Here is a 17828-nt window from a genome sequence, read left to right on the forward strand (position 1 = left end):
GTATGCAAAGGTAGAGAAGTTATTGCATGCTCTTTTGGAAACAGATAGAGATTAAACTTGCATTAGATCAAATGGGCACTTAACAAAGCACACTCCAGAAAATCATGTTTTCAGTCATCAAATTTAAAGACAAAAACTAAAAAGATCCATGAAGTGTTGCAGACGTGTAACGTGAAATGCAAGACCGTGACATCAGTCAATCAAGAACATAAAGTACTTCAGCACGATGTTACTTACACTACCTTAATAAATTACTCAAACGTGAACCCTATCCTTCCTGCCAAAATAGATTTTCGAACTCCTCAAAGGGACACCTAAGTAAGTAGCCAACGGGACACAGATGTCAGTAGCCAACTCTGAACACCTTCAAAGTTTTCTGTGTACCCTTTAGAGACAGTAACATTTTATACTCTCATTACTTATACTGAGTTTTAAATGAAGTACTACACTTCCATGTTTAAGCTACTGCCAATAAAATTAAGATATTCAGAGAGAAAATTGATTACTCACATCCTTCTGACTAACTACTACATCATTTCTAAAACTGAGCAAATATGTAAACTGTTACCTAGTAGCTGTAAAAAAAACACACCTCTCTCCCCAGATGCTTCAACTCATCACAGTCACAAACGCTGGCCAGAAGAGTCACTAGCATTACATTCTCTAAAAATGACTGATGGTGTCATGCTCTCATTTTGTATCTAGACATCTGTTCAAGTAAAGCCCCATCACATTTCTCTCAGAAAGGTCAGTAGCTCTCATGTTACTGGTTTAAAGATCTCTCCGTGATGAGCTGGATTTTTTTAAATTATGTGTACATGGTTTTATATGTATCTTCACGTATATACACTACTCAGAACTGCACCAGGCACAAGTAGACATGATGTGGCAACTGAAGGATTGCACCTACATAAACAGAGGAGGCAATAATTATAGAGCTTCTAAACCTGCTTGATTTCCCAGCTGTAAACACACACGCTGCAAACCTGTGCAGAGTCTGTAATTTTAAGTGGAACTTAGAATCTATTTGTCAAGGTGGAAGAGCTCGATCTTAAATTACCAAAAATATATAGATCAAAATATAGGCAATGTGGCTATTTTGTATTTGGCATTAAAAAAAAAAAATCTAGAGCTTATAGAAATCTAATTCCAAGCAGTGTTTATTATCATTTCAGAGGATAAACATCTGATAAAATGACACAGCTGTAAGGGACATGATATCTAAGGACAAACCTCGCAGGCAATCAGGAGTTAAGTATAAAGCTTGAACAAATGAAATTGAGTATGTAAAGTACTATCAAAACCGAAACACAAAGTTTCACTTTTTCAGAGTTTCCACAATTTTCTCCTGAGAGGAAAGGAAGTTCCACAGTGCAAAAGGGAATGATTATAATGATGCAGTTACCCTTCTTTGAAGCAAACATTTTATACCTGTGCCAAAAATATATTTTAAAGATCATCTTTGAAATTATTAAGGTACAGAGTAATGGATATAAAGCAGTATTTAGATTTTAAAAAAAAGTTTGTGAATGATACCTAAATGTGCCCCTCCCACCCCTGTAATTTAAATTTCAGGTGACCACATACTCAAAATGAAAAGAACCATCCCTCTCTCTCCAAAATCTATAATAGTGTAAAAAGCACAAATTTACCATTAAGTGTAATTAAGAACAAATGACAAGATCTCTAAAATCTACCACTGAACTGTGTGGTAGAAAATAATGTAATATTGATTAGCCTTACTGTAATACAATATCCCAAATTTGTGAATGCTGTATGTACTATGTGGAAAGACATAGTAGCAAAAACCACTGAGCTCACAGCATAGTGTCTTAATAACCTATGTCTAATTTAAAAGGCAAATATGCAGAATTCTGTTTTATCCTGTGCCACTTCTGGATCCTATACAATACCTAAGTGTATGAAAGTAATTATTTTTGTGTCATGTGGTTATGAATAAAGTCAACAAAACTTGCAATTTAAATGAATCACTGGGGCACCATGTAGAATTCTACTTTCTTCAAAGAACTCCATGAAAGGATTACACATGTAATTGAAAGAATGGGGAACACAACAAGCAGCAAGGAATATACTGTTCTCAGACTTCAATGAGGATCTTCATCTAAACACTTTGTAACATAAAGTCCATTACACTTTTCTTAGAGAAATCTCTCCATCTTGTAGATAACCCATACACACTTTATTTCCCACTGCTAATCTCTCTAAGTGCTGCACAGGCTCAGTGTAATATTGGGGCAAACATATCTTTTAACCAAGCACACTCAACATCCTTTCAATGCTAAAGCTTCAGCACACTTGGTGTCTCTAAAATACACAAAGTTAATAAAACAGATTCTCCTTTTACACTGAAGCTGGAGAATGTGTTTGTCAGCCTTAGAAAGTAACTAACATGTTCCAGTCAAAAAATCTCTGTTGATTATCATCTCTCTTGTAGTTTAAATACATTATTTCTAAGACCTAAATGAATTATATAAATAATATGCAACGCGGCTGCTCAAACATTAAACTATTTTCCTTCTGATTTCATCTGTCTTCTTCGGACACTTCAGATTTGTGCTTTTTACTGTTACTTTTTTTTTTTTCAAAGGGAAGATATGCAATTAGCAGCTAGAAAATGGTCTTCTTACACTGCTTTCAGTAACATGTGTCCCTTTTTATTTCTTGACCATTAATATTTTTGGTAATATTACTGTACAATAAATATGTTTAAACGATCAGCATTTAACAAGGCTAGATGTGTTTTTTCTCAGTGGTCTGCACAGCAGACTGCTCAACACATGACTATCAACACAATAAAATATAAGCAACCTTTCATCCCTAACTATATATGCTTCCTGCACAGTGTATTACACTAAAGTCATCATGGTATTTTATTCTCTTCAACTGGTATGTGAACAACTCGTCACTGCTGTGCTGCTAAACTGTATCAATCATATAAACGAAGACCCTTTCCCCCCCTTATATGGCTAGTTCAGAAAAACTTGTCTTAAAAAAAAACTCAAGTGTTCACTCCAGGGACTTCAACTAGAGTTGAGAAACACTCAAGTGTTCTCCAGAGCGATAGGCGAACTCATCTTGTCCTATAGGCTGCCTGAGGTAAAAACAAAAACAAATGACTACTAGGATTTTATTCTGGGGAGGATGCATTTCTCTCTTATACTCAAGTATAACATCAGAGGTGTTAGGAAGTCTTGTCAAGGAGCTATATTCTTTTTAACGATTGGATGCAACCGGTTAACTTGTGTTTTTCCCCAAGGTAACTGTAGTACACAAGTTCTTCAATGCAGCATACATGTATTCTACTATGTGTCGCTTTTAGCTGAGTGCCCTGCTAAATAAACAGAAATGCACTCCTACTAAAATTTGGGGTGTTCCACTGTCCTGCTTCTCTACACAGACTTTTCTAAGCTAGCTGACAGGTCATCTCTCACAGGAAATACTTCCTTTGGTCCACACTACTCTCATCCAGCTCTCCTGAGAAGAATGCCACCTACTCCAGTTTGAGGTCATCCAAAATGTGAAATGTGATCTGACAGTCAAGTGCTTAGTCCAAAGTCATGATTTACTACATCAGCATAGATTCCTTAAACGCATCTTTGCATGAAAATGAGTCTAAATTTTAGTGTCGCACCAATACTTTTATAGACTTGTTTTCTAAATAGAAAACTCTACAATGTAATTACTATTCTATATGGGCTGTTTTACTTTTACTAAAACATCAGAAGTGCTAGGATCTTCCAGATCAGCATTTGTGACAGAAGCTGGTCATGCAGAAGAGACATTTCTATCACACTACTTTTGTTTAGAAAAGTGAAGAAGTTATGCTTCTGTCAACAGAAGCATAAAGTTGTTTAAAATAACTCTGCCCATATGCTGGAAGCTTTTACATTTTTTTTCCCCTCAAGGACAACACTTTTAACCCTTTCTCACAAACTCAACTCATTTTCTTCTTCAGCCTCCACATTCTTCAGCTGGGATACTTCTAGTTCAAGGCCTCTCAAAGTCAAACAGCTAGGAAAGATGAGCTGAGCATTCCTTGAGTTGCAGAGCAGCTGCACAAAAAAGGAAAATTGCATTTTCAAGTGCCAAACAAAGAATACTTTTAACCTGCAAGAACACCATAACTTTTTGGGGGATATTACAGTTTTAACTCTTTCTGTGAAGAATGTCATTCTGATTGTTTTCAGTGGGTTTCAATGCATACAGTATGAACTGGTGACCATTTACATTATTGCATTACTGCAACTTCCTGGCATGAGCTTGCCATCCATTGCCTACGTCTGTGCATTGAATTCGGTCATAAAAGGAAATCAAAGGCTTCCCACTTCATTAAATAACATTAGCAGCAGAAACAAGTATTCTTACGTTATTACAAATCAGTAATGAAATAACATGCAGACGACTTTAAACTGGATCTCAATTTTTCTAAGTCTAAGCATGTATTGGTTGAGGTCATGGACTGAGATTATAATTCTAAAATAACTGTTTTAAAATATAGTTAAAAATGACAGCTACCTCTCATTTTTATCCAAGTCAGAAAAGGTTCCTGGCTAACAGTTCAGTGCATCATCCTCTTCAATAAGGAGCACATGATAGCAATTAGAACAACAAAGACATTGTTCTAATACAGTTAGTTACACTTCAGTACCTCTTTTAAGCGCATACAGCCATGGGCTTCTACCACTTCAGAACTGAGCATTCACAGAAACTTTAATACATTCTTGACCATCATTAAGATTCCTCATGAATTGTCTTTTTTTTTTTTTTTTTAAATAAATTATGCTATCCTACACCAACTATTGTGTATAACTGGGAAAACATTGTCTTTATGTCCTTACTTCAATCCTTGACCTCTGACCACATCTTTTCTCGCTGTTCTTTATCTGCCTGGGATCATATGACAAAACAGTACAGAAGATACGAGTGGGTACCTGATCTTCACAACTCTTAAGCCTTTTTACTATCCTTACTATGAAGTATTTGTGCTATGTTCCTTTGGTTATTATATATTTAGATTCACAGTATGAATAACAAACTATTGACCAATGCCACAGCTTTAATGATGATGTTATAATGTTGAAATACACATCAGTGACATAGTATTATATATTTTCAAGCATGGGAGAGGAGAGGAAATATGAAGTATTTGGTTTTATCTGAGGAGTACAAGGATTGCAGCATACTGAAACCAATCAGCAAGCAAAGCTGATTCATAGAATATCCTGAGTTGGAAGGGACCCTTAAGGATCATCAAGTCCAACTCTTGACACCGCACAGGTCTACCCGAGTTCAGACCATGTGACTAAGTGCACAGTCCAATCTCTTCTTAAATTCAGACAGGCTCGGTGCAGTGACCACTTCCCTGGGGAGCCTGTTCCAGTGTGCAACCACCCTCTCTGTGAAGAACCCCCTCCCGATGTCAAGAATGTTTGTTGACAAAGATGTTTGTTGGCAAACAAACCAAAGATGTTTGTTGGCAAACACTAAAAAAAACTACCTGTTCTTATCTGGATATCTATAACTTCTACCAAAATTTTAAAAGTATATAAAACAATAGCTCTTTCATTCTCCATGCCCTCAAAATTACCCCATTATCTGTGCATTTACATTAATATATCTTCTTTTGGAACCCTAAGATGCACTGCTGTAGTACAGTTCCCATACTGCTCCAGTACAGCTCCCATAGTTCCTCCTCCTATTCCTTCCTGTTTAACTTGGACCAAAATGTTCTGACCTCTACAAAATCTCATTAGAACATCTGTAAACATGATCCTGAGCTACATCCTACTTGTTATCACAAAGACAAAAAAAAAAGACAAATTAATTCCAGAAAAATTAGAACCTTTTGATTAGACTATTTTCTCAATCCATATTTGTCAATAGCAAAGGATGAGGAACTATGGTTAATTCAAAGGTAGTTTCAGACATGATAAATGGGGAGAGCAGGCTTTATTATCATGATTTTTCAGGTCACTGCTTTAGAAATGTTTGTCCTTTTTCAGCTTTGATTCATAAAATAAGAAGTTCTTAATGGTTTTGGGCCTAGTATTATCTCATTTTTTACTGCCAAAACCTGTTACAGAGAAATAATTGTGAACAAAGGAAGTTATGTATGACAAAGTGTGTATGCTTTGCATAGAAATTGCCTCCATTTGCATACTGATAAACACTTAAAAAAAAAATCAAAATTATGATTTTGTTTTTCTCAGTTGATAAGATCTCCAATCTTGTATTTGATTCCTCTTTTTCAATATGTCATACATATTGCTGTTTTCCTGTACTGAAAAATACACAGTTTAACAAACTGGAGATCCGGCTAAACAGTTTTTAATGAATAGCAATTAACACTTCCGTGGCTATCACATAATTAGTAAACATTTCATTAAAAGGAAAAAAGAAGTGCTACCTTGTGCTACAATTACTTTGTATCTATGTCATATATAGGGCACAACGTAGATCCCTTCAAACGGAAATGCGTAGGTGACCCCACCCTTGCGAAGACCCAATTATGCTACTGGGGATCCATTCACCCACATTCATCCAGTTAGGTGACAATGCTCTTCTATCTGATCTACAACAGACACCAGAAATATTTTTTTCTGTATTTCACCCATCCTGCACCAACGCATACATATTGGAAAAACATCCACAATGTTCAAATTTAAATATAAAAAGAAGAAATCAAGTCCCAAGACATAATGGAATGCTCACTTTTAATTCTTACAATTTCTTCTATTTGCCTATATGTACTACTTTCTTTTAAATTAACCTCTAAAAAAGTCTACTTCCACATACAGGACTTTTTTTTTTCCTTCTTCCCCCAGTATCAAGCATTTATTAATGCTGTTTTGGAGTCAACATTTTAATTAGCATCAAGATAGTGAAAATCTTAACTATGGAAAGACAGTTTGGACTTTAAGAAATCTAAATTATAAACTCTGTCATAGCAAAACACCAATAACATCTGCTTTTAAAATATCTATTTTAAAATCTACTTAGCTAAATTTAATTAGCACATTTATTTCCACAGGAACATACTAGATCACATTTGAGAAAACCATATTTGTTAAATTGCTGTGAAGTTTTAGGTCCAACTACTTTCTTCTTGTCCTGGCTGTTGGTTTTATTAAGATAAAAATTAAACTTCAAAACAACAGGCATACCACAAAGGGACACAGTGCCCTATCTCCTACTAATGAGTTATGGTTCTGTCAGTATGCGGCTCCATATGAACTATTTGCCTCTCTGACATTTTGAGGCTTGTAAGCTGTCCCATGGCTGGGACAAAGTAGAAATCACCCAGTATTTTGTTCCATTTGGATTTAGCTTAAGAATTATACAAGACCTGTGCAATTTAACCTCTATGTATATGTTAAGATTCAATTATTCTCTTCTAAGAAGCCTTAGATTAGCATTAGAGGCAAAGCTCTCAAGAACTAGATGATCTGTTATAACAAATAGCAAACTGATCTTAGAACTAGTATGAAAACTTAGGACATCATACAGATTAATTACAGGAACCCTTGGTTTATTTTATGTTGTACAAAAAGGCCATCAGAATCAATTTACAGTACCTTTCATCTTGTCCCAGATCCTCACTGTCTGGCATTTCAGACGTAAAAAGAAATTACGTCTCCCACTCTCTACCAATTTAGATAATCCAGGCAAAGATCTTCTAGTCTGTTTTGTGTTTTAGAAGCACCACACCAGGAACCTGTTCTGTTTGCAGTGGAGAAAAGCTCCTCGCTCAGAGAGCAAATGTTTACAACACATCCTAAGTGTCTGCTTGTCTTGAATGAAGTTCGGAGTGTTCTGCGTTGATTGGCCAATGCTATAAATAAACAAGTCGTGACTCACCTCGCACACTATGACAGGGTGTTTAGTAGCAAGCACAGCCAAGAGCACAACATTTTTTTTTTCTTTGGGTCATGTGAGAGAGAATCATCACCCGGTTATTACATCTTATTTTTCTGCTTCCACTGGAATTCTTCCTCAGTGTCTCCCATTTGCTCAGGTGCAAGCGAGCATAAACCAAAACGATATGAAGCTAAACAGCACAGAGCTTTTAAAGTAACACATTTAGAAAACATAAGAGTGAAGAGCTTACTGTAACTGTAAAAATTTCTATTTTTACTTCCCACAAAGTGCCAGTCACGACCTGTCAGAACAAGCAAAATTTTTCTCCGCTGACTAAATTCACAGCCGAAATAAAAACTTAGCAATTCTTTTAAAATAAGGATTAGGAAGAGAAGTTCTTATTACTGATTAATTGCATTATTTTTAAGTTCTGATTCCAAACTTGTCTGCCACAAGCAGTCTCAGCTGTCATAGGTATAGTGGCAAATTATACTGGCAGTCCTCTCAGAAATGAAAGTATGCCGACAGGTGGAGGCTTTCTGCCAAAATACTTCCAAACTCTTTGTGAACAACCTAAGGTGAACTGACAAAATCACTTTCCTCATATCACTTTTTTCTGCATGCATGACAGGGATTCTGTCACTCCAGCTACACCAGATATGTTTCTATTAATTTTCAACACCCCTGCCACCTTATCTGTGCTGATGAAGCTTTGTAGTGCAGTCCAAGACTCTACGGGTCACGTATTTATGTTGTTCAGCACTGCTCCTTTGCACAGCATCTTTCTTCCATTAAACAGCCTGACCTGTTCTTTGTATAGTTTCAAACAACTATCCCATCCAAAGACCCTCACATGGATTTTTTTTTCTCTATAAGGGAGTCCACACCAAGACTTAGGCTTAGATCTGCCTGTCCAGCACGTAAGAATTGTCCTGTGAATGTCAAATCTTAAAGATAAAAAAAAATAAAGCTGGAACAAAGGCATGGCAGATTACAAATAACCACCCTGTATCCTCAATTTGGTAAGCTGTACTTGATGCATTGTGGGTCATACAGCTGGATGCTGCTTAATTTTCAAAACCACAAGCGACCATATCCTTTCTTCTTATTTCTATATAAAATGCGTCAAAACATAAAGTAAGATCTAAATAAAAATTGCAAAAATTCCCCAAACAGCATAATCAGAGATCTATTAATTTAAATTGTATGATTTATATTTACTTCGCAAGTATCTGAATTAATGACGTGATCTCAGTAAATGGGGAGTAAACAAAACAGAAAAGGAACACTGGGTGTCTGAAGAACAACTTACTTTACTATTAGCATTTACTGTTACTTTACTATGTAGCATTCTCATCAGTTCTTTTCTTAATCCCATCCAGTCTTCCTTTCCTCAACCTTTTGTATGACATGTTGTTCTTGTAATGGTTTAGTCCTACTGGACTTTAAACAGAAAAGAGGGAGACTAAAAACAGGAATAAAATCCTACTTATAAATTATTGCATGTATATATATACACGTATATATACATACATACATGTATATATATTGAAAACATTAATGATTTATTGTTTCATATATAAATAGAAGCCATGTCCTACTCAGAGACATTCCACGGCAAACTATGCCTGCTTATTTGAATATTCTTTTATTTTTTCATCTGAGTAGCTGAAATAATTAGAGTTGTGTTAGTAATTAGTTCCTTCTAGATTACCCTGAAACAATAGAACTGCTTAACTCTAAACGTTCCTTAGCAAAATTTTTATCTGTAAGTTTCATTTTTAGATCATAATTCTTAAGTCTAACAAGTATGAAAAGAATAAAAACAAATAACTGAAATCTCTAAACATGCAAAAGCAACATTCAAAATGTAAATGTAGCATCAAAAATGAAAGCAAAACTAAGCCTTCTGTAAAATTTTAATTTCTCTTGTTTCTTCATATGCATTACAATACAGTTTAACATAGCCACCTGCATTTTATTGTGGCACCAGACCCTTTTTAATGTATTTGATGGCCACATGTGTAACCTGAAGAGACTTCAGATTGTGTCTATCCCTGCGTATCAGTATTAGACCTTGCTATAATCCCTACTCTTCTAGTACTTTTTTCTAGTTCTCTTCATTCCCTTGTCATGCTTCGATAAAAATTACTATTTTTACAGAACCTTATCAGCGCTCATCACTGCAACAGAAAAATGTTTCACAATTTACAATTCCTGAGAACTCTTCCCCTATCCGGGAGAATATTATCACTCTATTTATTGGTAGATTTGGTTCCAAACTGTCTACCAAATGAGTATCTAACTGAAATGTCAAGGACCTACTACTTTGAAAGCAGAGCATTTATAAAGTACTCATGGACTACTCTACTGATTTCAGTGCTCATCATCTTTGCAAAACAGTATGAGTAAGTAGTTAACAGTATTGTAATGACAGTATTTTGCCTAGTATCTTAAAGACAACCATCTAGAAAATTCATCATATTATTTATTTATTTGTAAGTCTTACATCTTCCATACACAAGGGAATGAGAGCTTGTATTGACCAAACTGGATTTTTCCAGCAGTATGGCTCCAGGATACTTCACAGATGGATGAAATAGAATGACTTCAAATACACATGGGTGGGACATGTGCAGCAGGTGAACAAGATTACTGTACTGAATCAGGCCAAAGTGTATCTGGCACCTCCAACAGTGTCCAGAAGCACAGCCTAGGAAAAAATGCATTGCTACCTTCTCCAAATGTTCTTCCAGTGTCTAACTGGTGGCTCATGGGTTTCCAGAGCCAGCAGTGAGGTCTGTATTTTTAGCTCTCCTCAGTGGATTTTCATTCTGTGATAACATTTCATAACATCTTGCAGGAAGGACATCTGCAGATTAACTATATGCTTTTTGAAAAAAAATCACCTGATTTTGGCTCCTCTAATCTAGCCACTTCCAGCTTCGGCTGATTTCTAGGAACCAGCTGGAACTGGACCAGATAGATGACGGCTCTGTCACATTAGATTTTCACACTATTACTTTTACAGACCCTTACGATATTTTTTTTGATGGAACTGCAGAATTGTGAGGTGGAGCTGCCTAGAAAAGAGCTGGTATTAGAACTGTTAAAAATCTGTTTTAAACTTTTTCAACATGGAAAACTCAAAGTAACAAGGAATAACAGAACCTAGGAGGGAAATGCTGTTTCCCTATCTGTATTTTCACTATTCTTTTCCTAACTCTTCTCATGTATACTGTAACCAACTTAAGATGGAAAAGACCAGAAACATACATTGTTATTCCAGGTGAGGGCATGACATCTATTTACACCTCATTGTTAGGATATTTTTATTCTGTCTCTGTACCTTTCTTAGCAATTCTAATTTGTTTTTGGCAATTGCTAATTACTACACTGACATTTTTGTGGGACAATTCATTATGATCAAAGCATCTAATTTCTGAATGAGAACAGTCAGTTCAAAACTAGTAACTTTACGCAGAGCTTCAGAACTAGTTTTTCTCTTATGGCAGCCTTTTGGACTTTATTGGTCAGCTCTTCTTATAAATGTGCTGTTTTAAAACTTTAAAGAACAGAGTTGTGAAGCATGGTTCCCCTTTTCTCAGAAAAAGGTTGCCTCTCCCCAAAAGTATTCTCTTTAACCAGCAGTTTATTTTTTCGTTGTTGTTTCCTTCCATATTCCACCAGTTTGCCCAGTACAGACTACATCACCAGCCCACACCTGCCTAAGTGACCCCTATAACCTTTTTTTTTTTTTTAATAATTGTGTATTACAACTAATGTCTTGGTTATACAGTATACCATAAAGCTTGTAGTATTTCATCTTTGAATTCCTGTAGAGCCCTAACACTATTTGTTATTATTCTGTTTATCACCCTCTTCTAGTGAGGCTGCAGTTTGCTGTAGATTCTTTGAAGATTATTCTAACAGGAAAGAAATCCTAAAGATTATTGTAACAGGAACCTTCCTAACTTTTCACAGTGAACACAGAAATGGAAAATGCATTTAGTCCTTCTGCTATAGTCAGATCTCTAAATTCTTTTCTACTTTATCATCTACTGGCACTAAAAAGTGTCTCAAAGACTTCCTGCTCCTGATGTGTTAACAGGACTATCAAAGTAAATCAACTACATTTACTGATTACACTAATCGTTACATTTTTACCTTTTGAGTGAATTGCTCTTCACACTTGGTTCACCTTCATTTCCACAGTTGTATACACAACTTTCCAGAGTACACAGTCTTCTTCATTATATTTAGATAACTTTAAGAAATGATCCTTATTTCTGTTCATCTACATTACCCTCAAGTAAAAATAAATAAATAAATAAATAAATCTTCTTTAGACCTTTCACACTACTTCCTTGATTGTTGGTAACTGCTCTCTTTACACACATGAATTTAGAAACCCTCCCAAAGATGTGCTAGTGCATATATCAGATGCCATCCTGACATATTACTTGATCAGGAATTCCTACCTGTTATGTTCTCATATTTGATTTGGACTGAACATATATCACAATCATTGAGTAAATGGCCTCAAAAAACAGTGTAGACATCTGCATGAAACTTTCCTTTTATAGACAGCCACTGAAGAATTAAAAGGATGTCATCATCAAGAGAAGAAAATAAGTGTACGTTCTTGACAGAGACAAGAATGCAGCTACTGAGTAGCTGAGAGGATCAGAAATAGTGTAGATTTTACATATTCAGGTACTGAACATGCTCAGGGACTTCAGCAGGTGGGTAAAAGACAACACACCGTCCGTGTGGAGTACAAGGAGGTTAATCAGGCACTGTGTGGTAGACTGTGTATCCCACCTAGTCTGCAAACCTAGAAGTATTTTAGTTAGTCATGCTGTAACTTGTCTACCAGCTTCAGAACTAGCCACAGTCACTGCCGCCTTCTGTGTCTCTCCTCATCTAGAAAGACAGTAAGAGGGTGTTTTTAATGTATAACCCTGCTCAAATTATTCAGCTATGAGTGCATCTCACTTCTAATAACGTGAATAAAAATAACCAACATCATACTGTATACTTATAAACTATCTAAAAAAAACTCAACTGACTCACAGCATAAAATCGAAGTACAAAAATAATATATAGTTTAGATGAGATTTCCAGAAGAAATAGGAAGTCTAGCTTTTTACTTTTTGTAGATAGTTTATGCTGATATTATTTTCAGCAACTCTGTTTAAAAGTTACCATAATTTCAAAAGCATGTTTAAGATTAAACTCATTTGAAATGCACGTTACTGGTAAGAAAACTTTTCTTTTTATTAATATAAACAAAGTTCCCCAAAATACAGTATTTTTTCCCCTTTTTTCAATATAGAAAAGTGAATGGACTGGTCACATTTAAGTGTGTATGCATGCATGTACATTTATGCATTTATACACACACAAACATATGAAAAAGCGAATGTTTTACTGTATTTCATCAATTTGAAATACATACCCAATTTTCTAGTTTTTCAACATCCAAATTTGTTGAATACCTGTCCCAATTCTTTCTAAATCCAACTTCAAATTAGATATGTTTTTATTATAATTATATTATTTGTTTGTATTATTATTTTATTATTATATTAACTTAACTTTGAGATCTCATCATACACTACAAGATACACACAGGAAGCTTATTTTAGAAGAGATTAAACCTTTCATACAAGCATAAATGAACAATCATCAAGACAGACCTGCTGAATAGGTTCTTTGCTGTAGTATTATACCAGGTATGACCTCAATCTAGTAAGAGTTGTGTTAAAAAAAAAAAAAGCTTAAGACACCTACTACACACAAAGCATAGTTTTGTATTATCTGGACATGAGACTAGGAATGGAAAAAAAAAGATCTTTCAACAAAAGACCAACAAAAGTAAAGAAAATATACACTCAGGATTTTTTTTCTTTCCTCATAGAATCCTGCATATTATGCAGGACACTTTCTTCATGCCTGGATAAAATAACTATTTGTTACAGCATTTTAAAAATCACAAGCTGCATATTCAGGAAAACAAAACAAAATAAAACAAAGGCAACATTCAGATTTGACAGAAAAAAGATATGCAACATTCAGAAAGATAAACATGATATCACATGCAAGAAATATTTACCCAACAGAACAAAGCACATGAATATGCATTTTAAAAGAATCATAAAAAATGGAATAGGAAAGCAACATGACTATCAACAGACACCAAAACCTGACTTGTATCAGGAACAACGAACTGTTAGATATTAGTGTTTCAACATAAAGCACGCATAATAGTGCACCACTGTGCATGAGAGTATTTCCAAGTTTTTGAACATAAGCAGAAAGAAAAGTTAAAGGAAGTAAGAGACACTTCAACAGCATTTAAAATGCAAGTAACTGCACTTCAGTCACATCAAGATAGCAAATTTCCCTCTAGGACAAATATGATAGATCATGCTAGAGTTGTGTGACAAACAGAAGAGCTGGAGACAGGGTGGTAGAAGATCTTACCACTAAGGCTGAAAATCTCAACTGCCTTGGGGCTTTTTGGCCATGGGATCTCAAACAGCTATAAAAGAAACATATTTCGGAGAAAAAAACTTAATATGTCACCTAGCAATGATCTGAGCAATTTGTAAAGATAACTGAATATTTGTCCAGTTTTTTTGAAGAGCCTCCTTACACACCATTTCATGAAGCTGTTATTTTGTTTACTATATACCACGTTTCCAATTTCCTAAAGACTAGAAAGGTACTTATATACTAGTTCATCTACAATCATGATCTGTAATTTAGTTAAGTCACATTAAAATGCAAATTCTTTCTGAGGCACATACTCAAGATTTTGAAACCTGCATCTCCACCAGTTTCTCTTGGTTTGTAGCAATCTGAATCTGCTTATTCTCAGCAATGATTTCTTCCGCCACTGAAAAGAGGTAAACCATACTTAAGGCAGACCAAATACCAAGATATTTATACAATGAAATCAACTTGCATTGAATGAATTGGTAAAGGATAGAAAATACTTAAGAACATGTGAAGACTTTAAAATATTTTTCAAAGGTGTTGATACAAAGCGTTAAGGCACAAACCTGAGAAATTTGTTGCCTTCTAACTTAACTCTTAAACACAGCACAAAGCATTGCAAAAAAAAAAAAACAACAAAACAAACAAAAAAAACAGACTGCCATTAAGACACCAAGAAAAAGCAAATATTTGGATGATGTTTCTCTATGTAATTAACTCAAAGTAAGAAATCACTCAGCTTTGCAGAATCTCTAAGATTACTGACACTCAGACCCACATACTGAAAAATGCCCAGGTCCAAATGATTTTGCTAATATGCTAACAGTTTGCTAAGAGAACCCACCATTACTTCGATAATGACACCATCCTACGAAGAGGAGGATATGAGCCAGTTTTCCACCTTATTAAATAATTTATTCTTAGATGCAACATAAGAATATCTCAACAGAGCAGTGAGTGCAATTGCAAGCCATAACTAGATCAAAGTCCAGGTCACCAGTCCTGAATTAGACATTACAAACTTAAGGATAAATCATCACAGGACTTCATGTACATTATAATGGATTCGTAGAACATAGTTACATATTATCGATTATTTTCACTGACATCAACTTGTTGTTATGCCCCAACTCAATCAGCCAAAGTTCTTTATTAATATTCAGATTTGCTAGCCAGGTTTTTGCATTCTAAATATGACTTTATATTGGTTCTTCTGGTTGCCCTTCCAGGCTTCATCCTTTGTTAATGCCCACGTCACTTAAGAGAGACAGATTACTGAATTATACTGTTAACTTTTCTCATCAATTTATCTTTTTTTTTTTTTTTTTTGACTTACTGTGTGACAGAAGATAAAGTCTCTAAATGTTTACTATGTCTGAAGTTAAAACCAGAATAATATTCTCTCCCTACAAAAAGTTTTTTCACTAGAATCATCCTTATTTAGTCTCACTGTAGAAGCTTATAAAAGTGCACATCTGTGACACAAAGATACTAAATTATCACTGATGTGACTTGATTTAGGGCAGATTTTTCTGATGGACCAATAAGTAATTTGTACACTACTTATTACTACTTTCCAAATCTGATACATGTAACGGCACATTAGCAAACCCAATACAACAAAATCAAAATGTAAATTATATAAGCAAAGGTTGGAGTATTTATCAACTAAAACAGATCAGTGAAAATAATGCATGACATTTTAGAAGGCACATACTTGTGTATGCAGAGCAACCAAAATGTTAAAAGCAAAACAACAACAAAACCAAAACAAAACAATAATATATAGGAACTCATCATCACAGTTCAAGTTACCATTTAATCTCAATTACAGCTCTGCCAGTTGGAAGAAGAAAAAAGACATATAAGCTTCTTAAATGCTAACATCAAAACAGAGAACATACTCTTGAATAATATCAAAGACAATAGAATAGGAGGGTAAGATAGGCAATAATAATAAATAGCATCAGAAATACATTAGACATAGAAATGGTATGTTTCACATGATGGCAATACATATACATATACAATTGCTAACTGAATAGGATGATTAATTCTGAGATTCGCTGATGAAAACAAAGCAAACTTTTATCCTGGAGTGACTGGTATACCAAATTTCTTTCTGGAGCTTCTCCAAAGCAAATACTTGTCAAACCACAATCCTTCTGCTCTTTTAGCATCCAGCTCTCTGTGAAATAACTGCGAATTTAAAGCTAGGAAGGCCAATAAAACACCACAGAGCTCCACAGAGAAAGCAAGAGTGCAGCCAAGATTGCAACAGAGAAGTCAACTCTCTCCTACAATCACACCCGTAAAAATCACTCCCATAAAAAACTACAGAGCTAAACTGTTCTGGGGATAATACAAGCCAAGAGACGTTCAGATCAGGAGCAGTGATCAGTACAGAGCTGCAGCCTAGCCTGTTTGTCATCAAGCACACAGGAAGACTTATAATTTAGAGGAATGCCCTGAACTGGTTGTGTGAATGCTGCCAGAGCACTCAGCCAGAAGTGCTGAACCTGATAACCTTAGCCCTGCCTTAAAACATCATAATAGGAATGACATTTTGCCGAGAGGCTGACAATGCTATCAGAAAGACAAATTAACTTCACTTATCTAGACTTTTGTACCGAAGTATATAATAATTTAATTTCCCTATTCCTTTCCTATTTTTATTTAAGTTCAATCCATTTCACAAGGGCTTTTAGACCACATGTACAGAACATCTTATTTTGCAATGCAGAATAGCAGCCCTGTTTTAACTTCCTTCTTCCTCATTTTTCGTGGAGGCCTATACATTTCTAAAGAAATAATTTATTAAGCTGTAGGAAGTATTTTTCAATTGCACATGCTGCTATCAGTATACTAAATAATTAAGCTTTAAATTTATAAGTTACTATACATACTTGTATTTTATGTACATAAATGTGTAAGCTGCATGGTATTTTGTTACAGCTTTTGCTGTTTCCTTCAGAATCTTGTCCTCAGACATACCTCTGCGTTGAAGAACCTTCTCTATTGATATACACATGTCCTATACAGGAGGGCAATAGAAGGGTGAAAAAAATAAGTTTTACTTTAGTCCAGGGAAGTAAGCCTTTTTTAAAAAAAAAAATAAATAAATACATAAAAGGTCTTTATTTGGCAAATATTCAGAGCAGTTTAAATACACCAAATACATTGTCTTTCAACTACTTTTCAGGTGTCCTGCACTTCTCTTCAAATCACGCCAGGAACTGACAAAAGAAGCCCTAACAGACTGATTTCCATATGCTAAAGCTGTTTTTTAAAAAAAAAAAGCAAACACAAAACAAAACCTAAAAACTCTTCAGTATGCAATGTCTTTGATTAATGGTTGATGAATTAAATATTTCTTCCTAAGTACATCAGGAAAGGTGTTGAACAAAGGATTTGAAATACTTTTCAAAGTATTGAATGGAAAATTC

General features: G+C 35.0%; 1 protein-coding gene across 4 annotated transcripts in view; it reads right to left on the reverse strand.

Moving 5' to 3' along the window:
- The window catches only part of RETREG1 (reticulophagy regulator 1), a 63075-nt gene that overhangs the window by 14520 nt on the left and 30727 nt on the right, over window positions 1–17828 (reverse strand). The window contains exons 4-5 of one of the 4 annotated variants that reach the window (XM_068670837.1): window positions 14368–14425; window positions 3961–4073 (exon numbers count right to left, since the gene is read on the reverse strand). The exons of 1 other annotated variant lie outside the window; for it this stretch is intronic. In XM_068670837.1, the coding sequence (XP_068526938.1) occupies window positions 3961–4073; window positions 14368–14425 (171 nt within the window). Of the gene's footprint in view, window positions 1–3960; window positions 4074–7595; window positions 7839–9190; window positions 9245–14367; window positions 14426–17828 lie in introns of those variants that run through there. 2 more of the 4 variants (XM_068670839.1, XM_068670840.1) reach the window with 2 other exon arrangements.

This window comes from Anas acuta, chromosome 2, assembly GCF_963932015.1.
Source record: "Anas acuta chromosome 2, bAnaAcu1.1, whole genome shotgun sequence".
Classification (NCBI taxonomy): domain Eukaryota; kingdom Metazoa; phylum Chordata; class Aves; order Anseriformes; family Anatidae; genus Anas; species Anas acuta.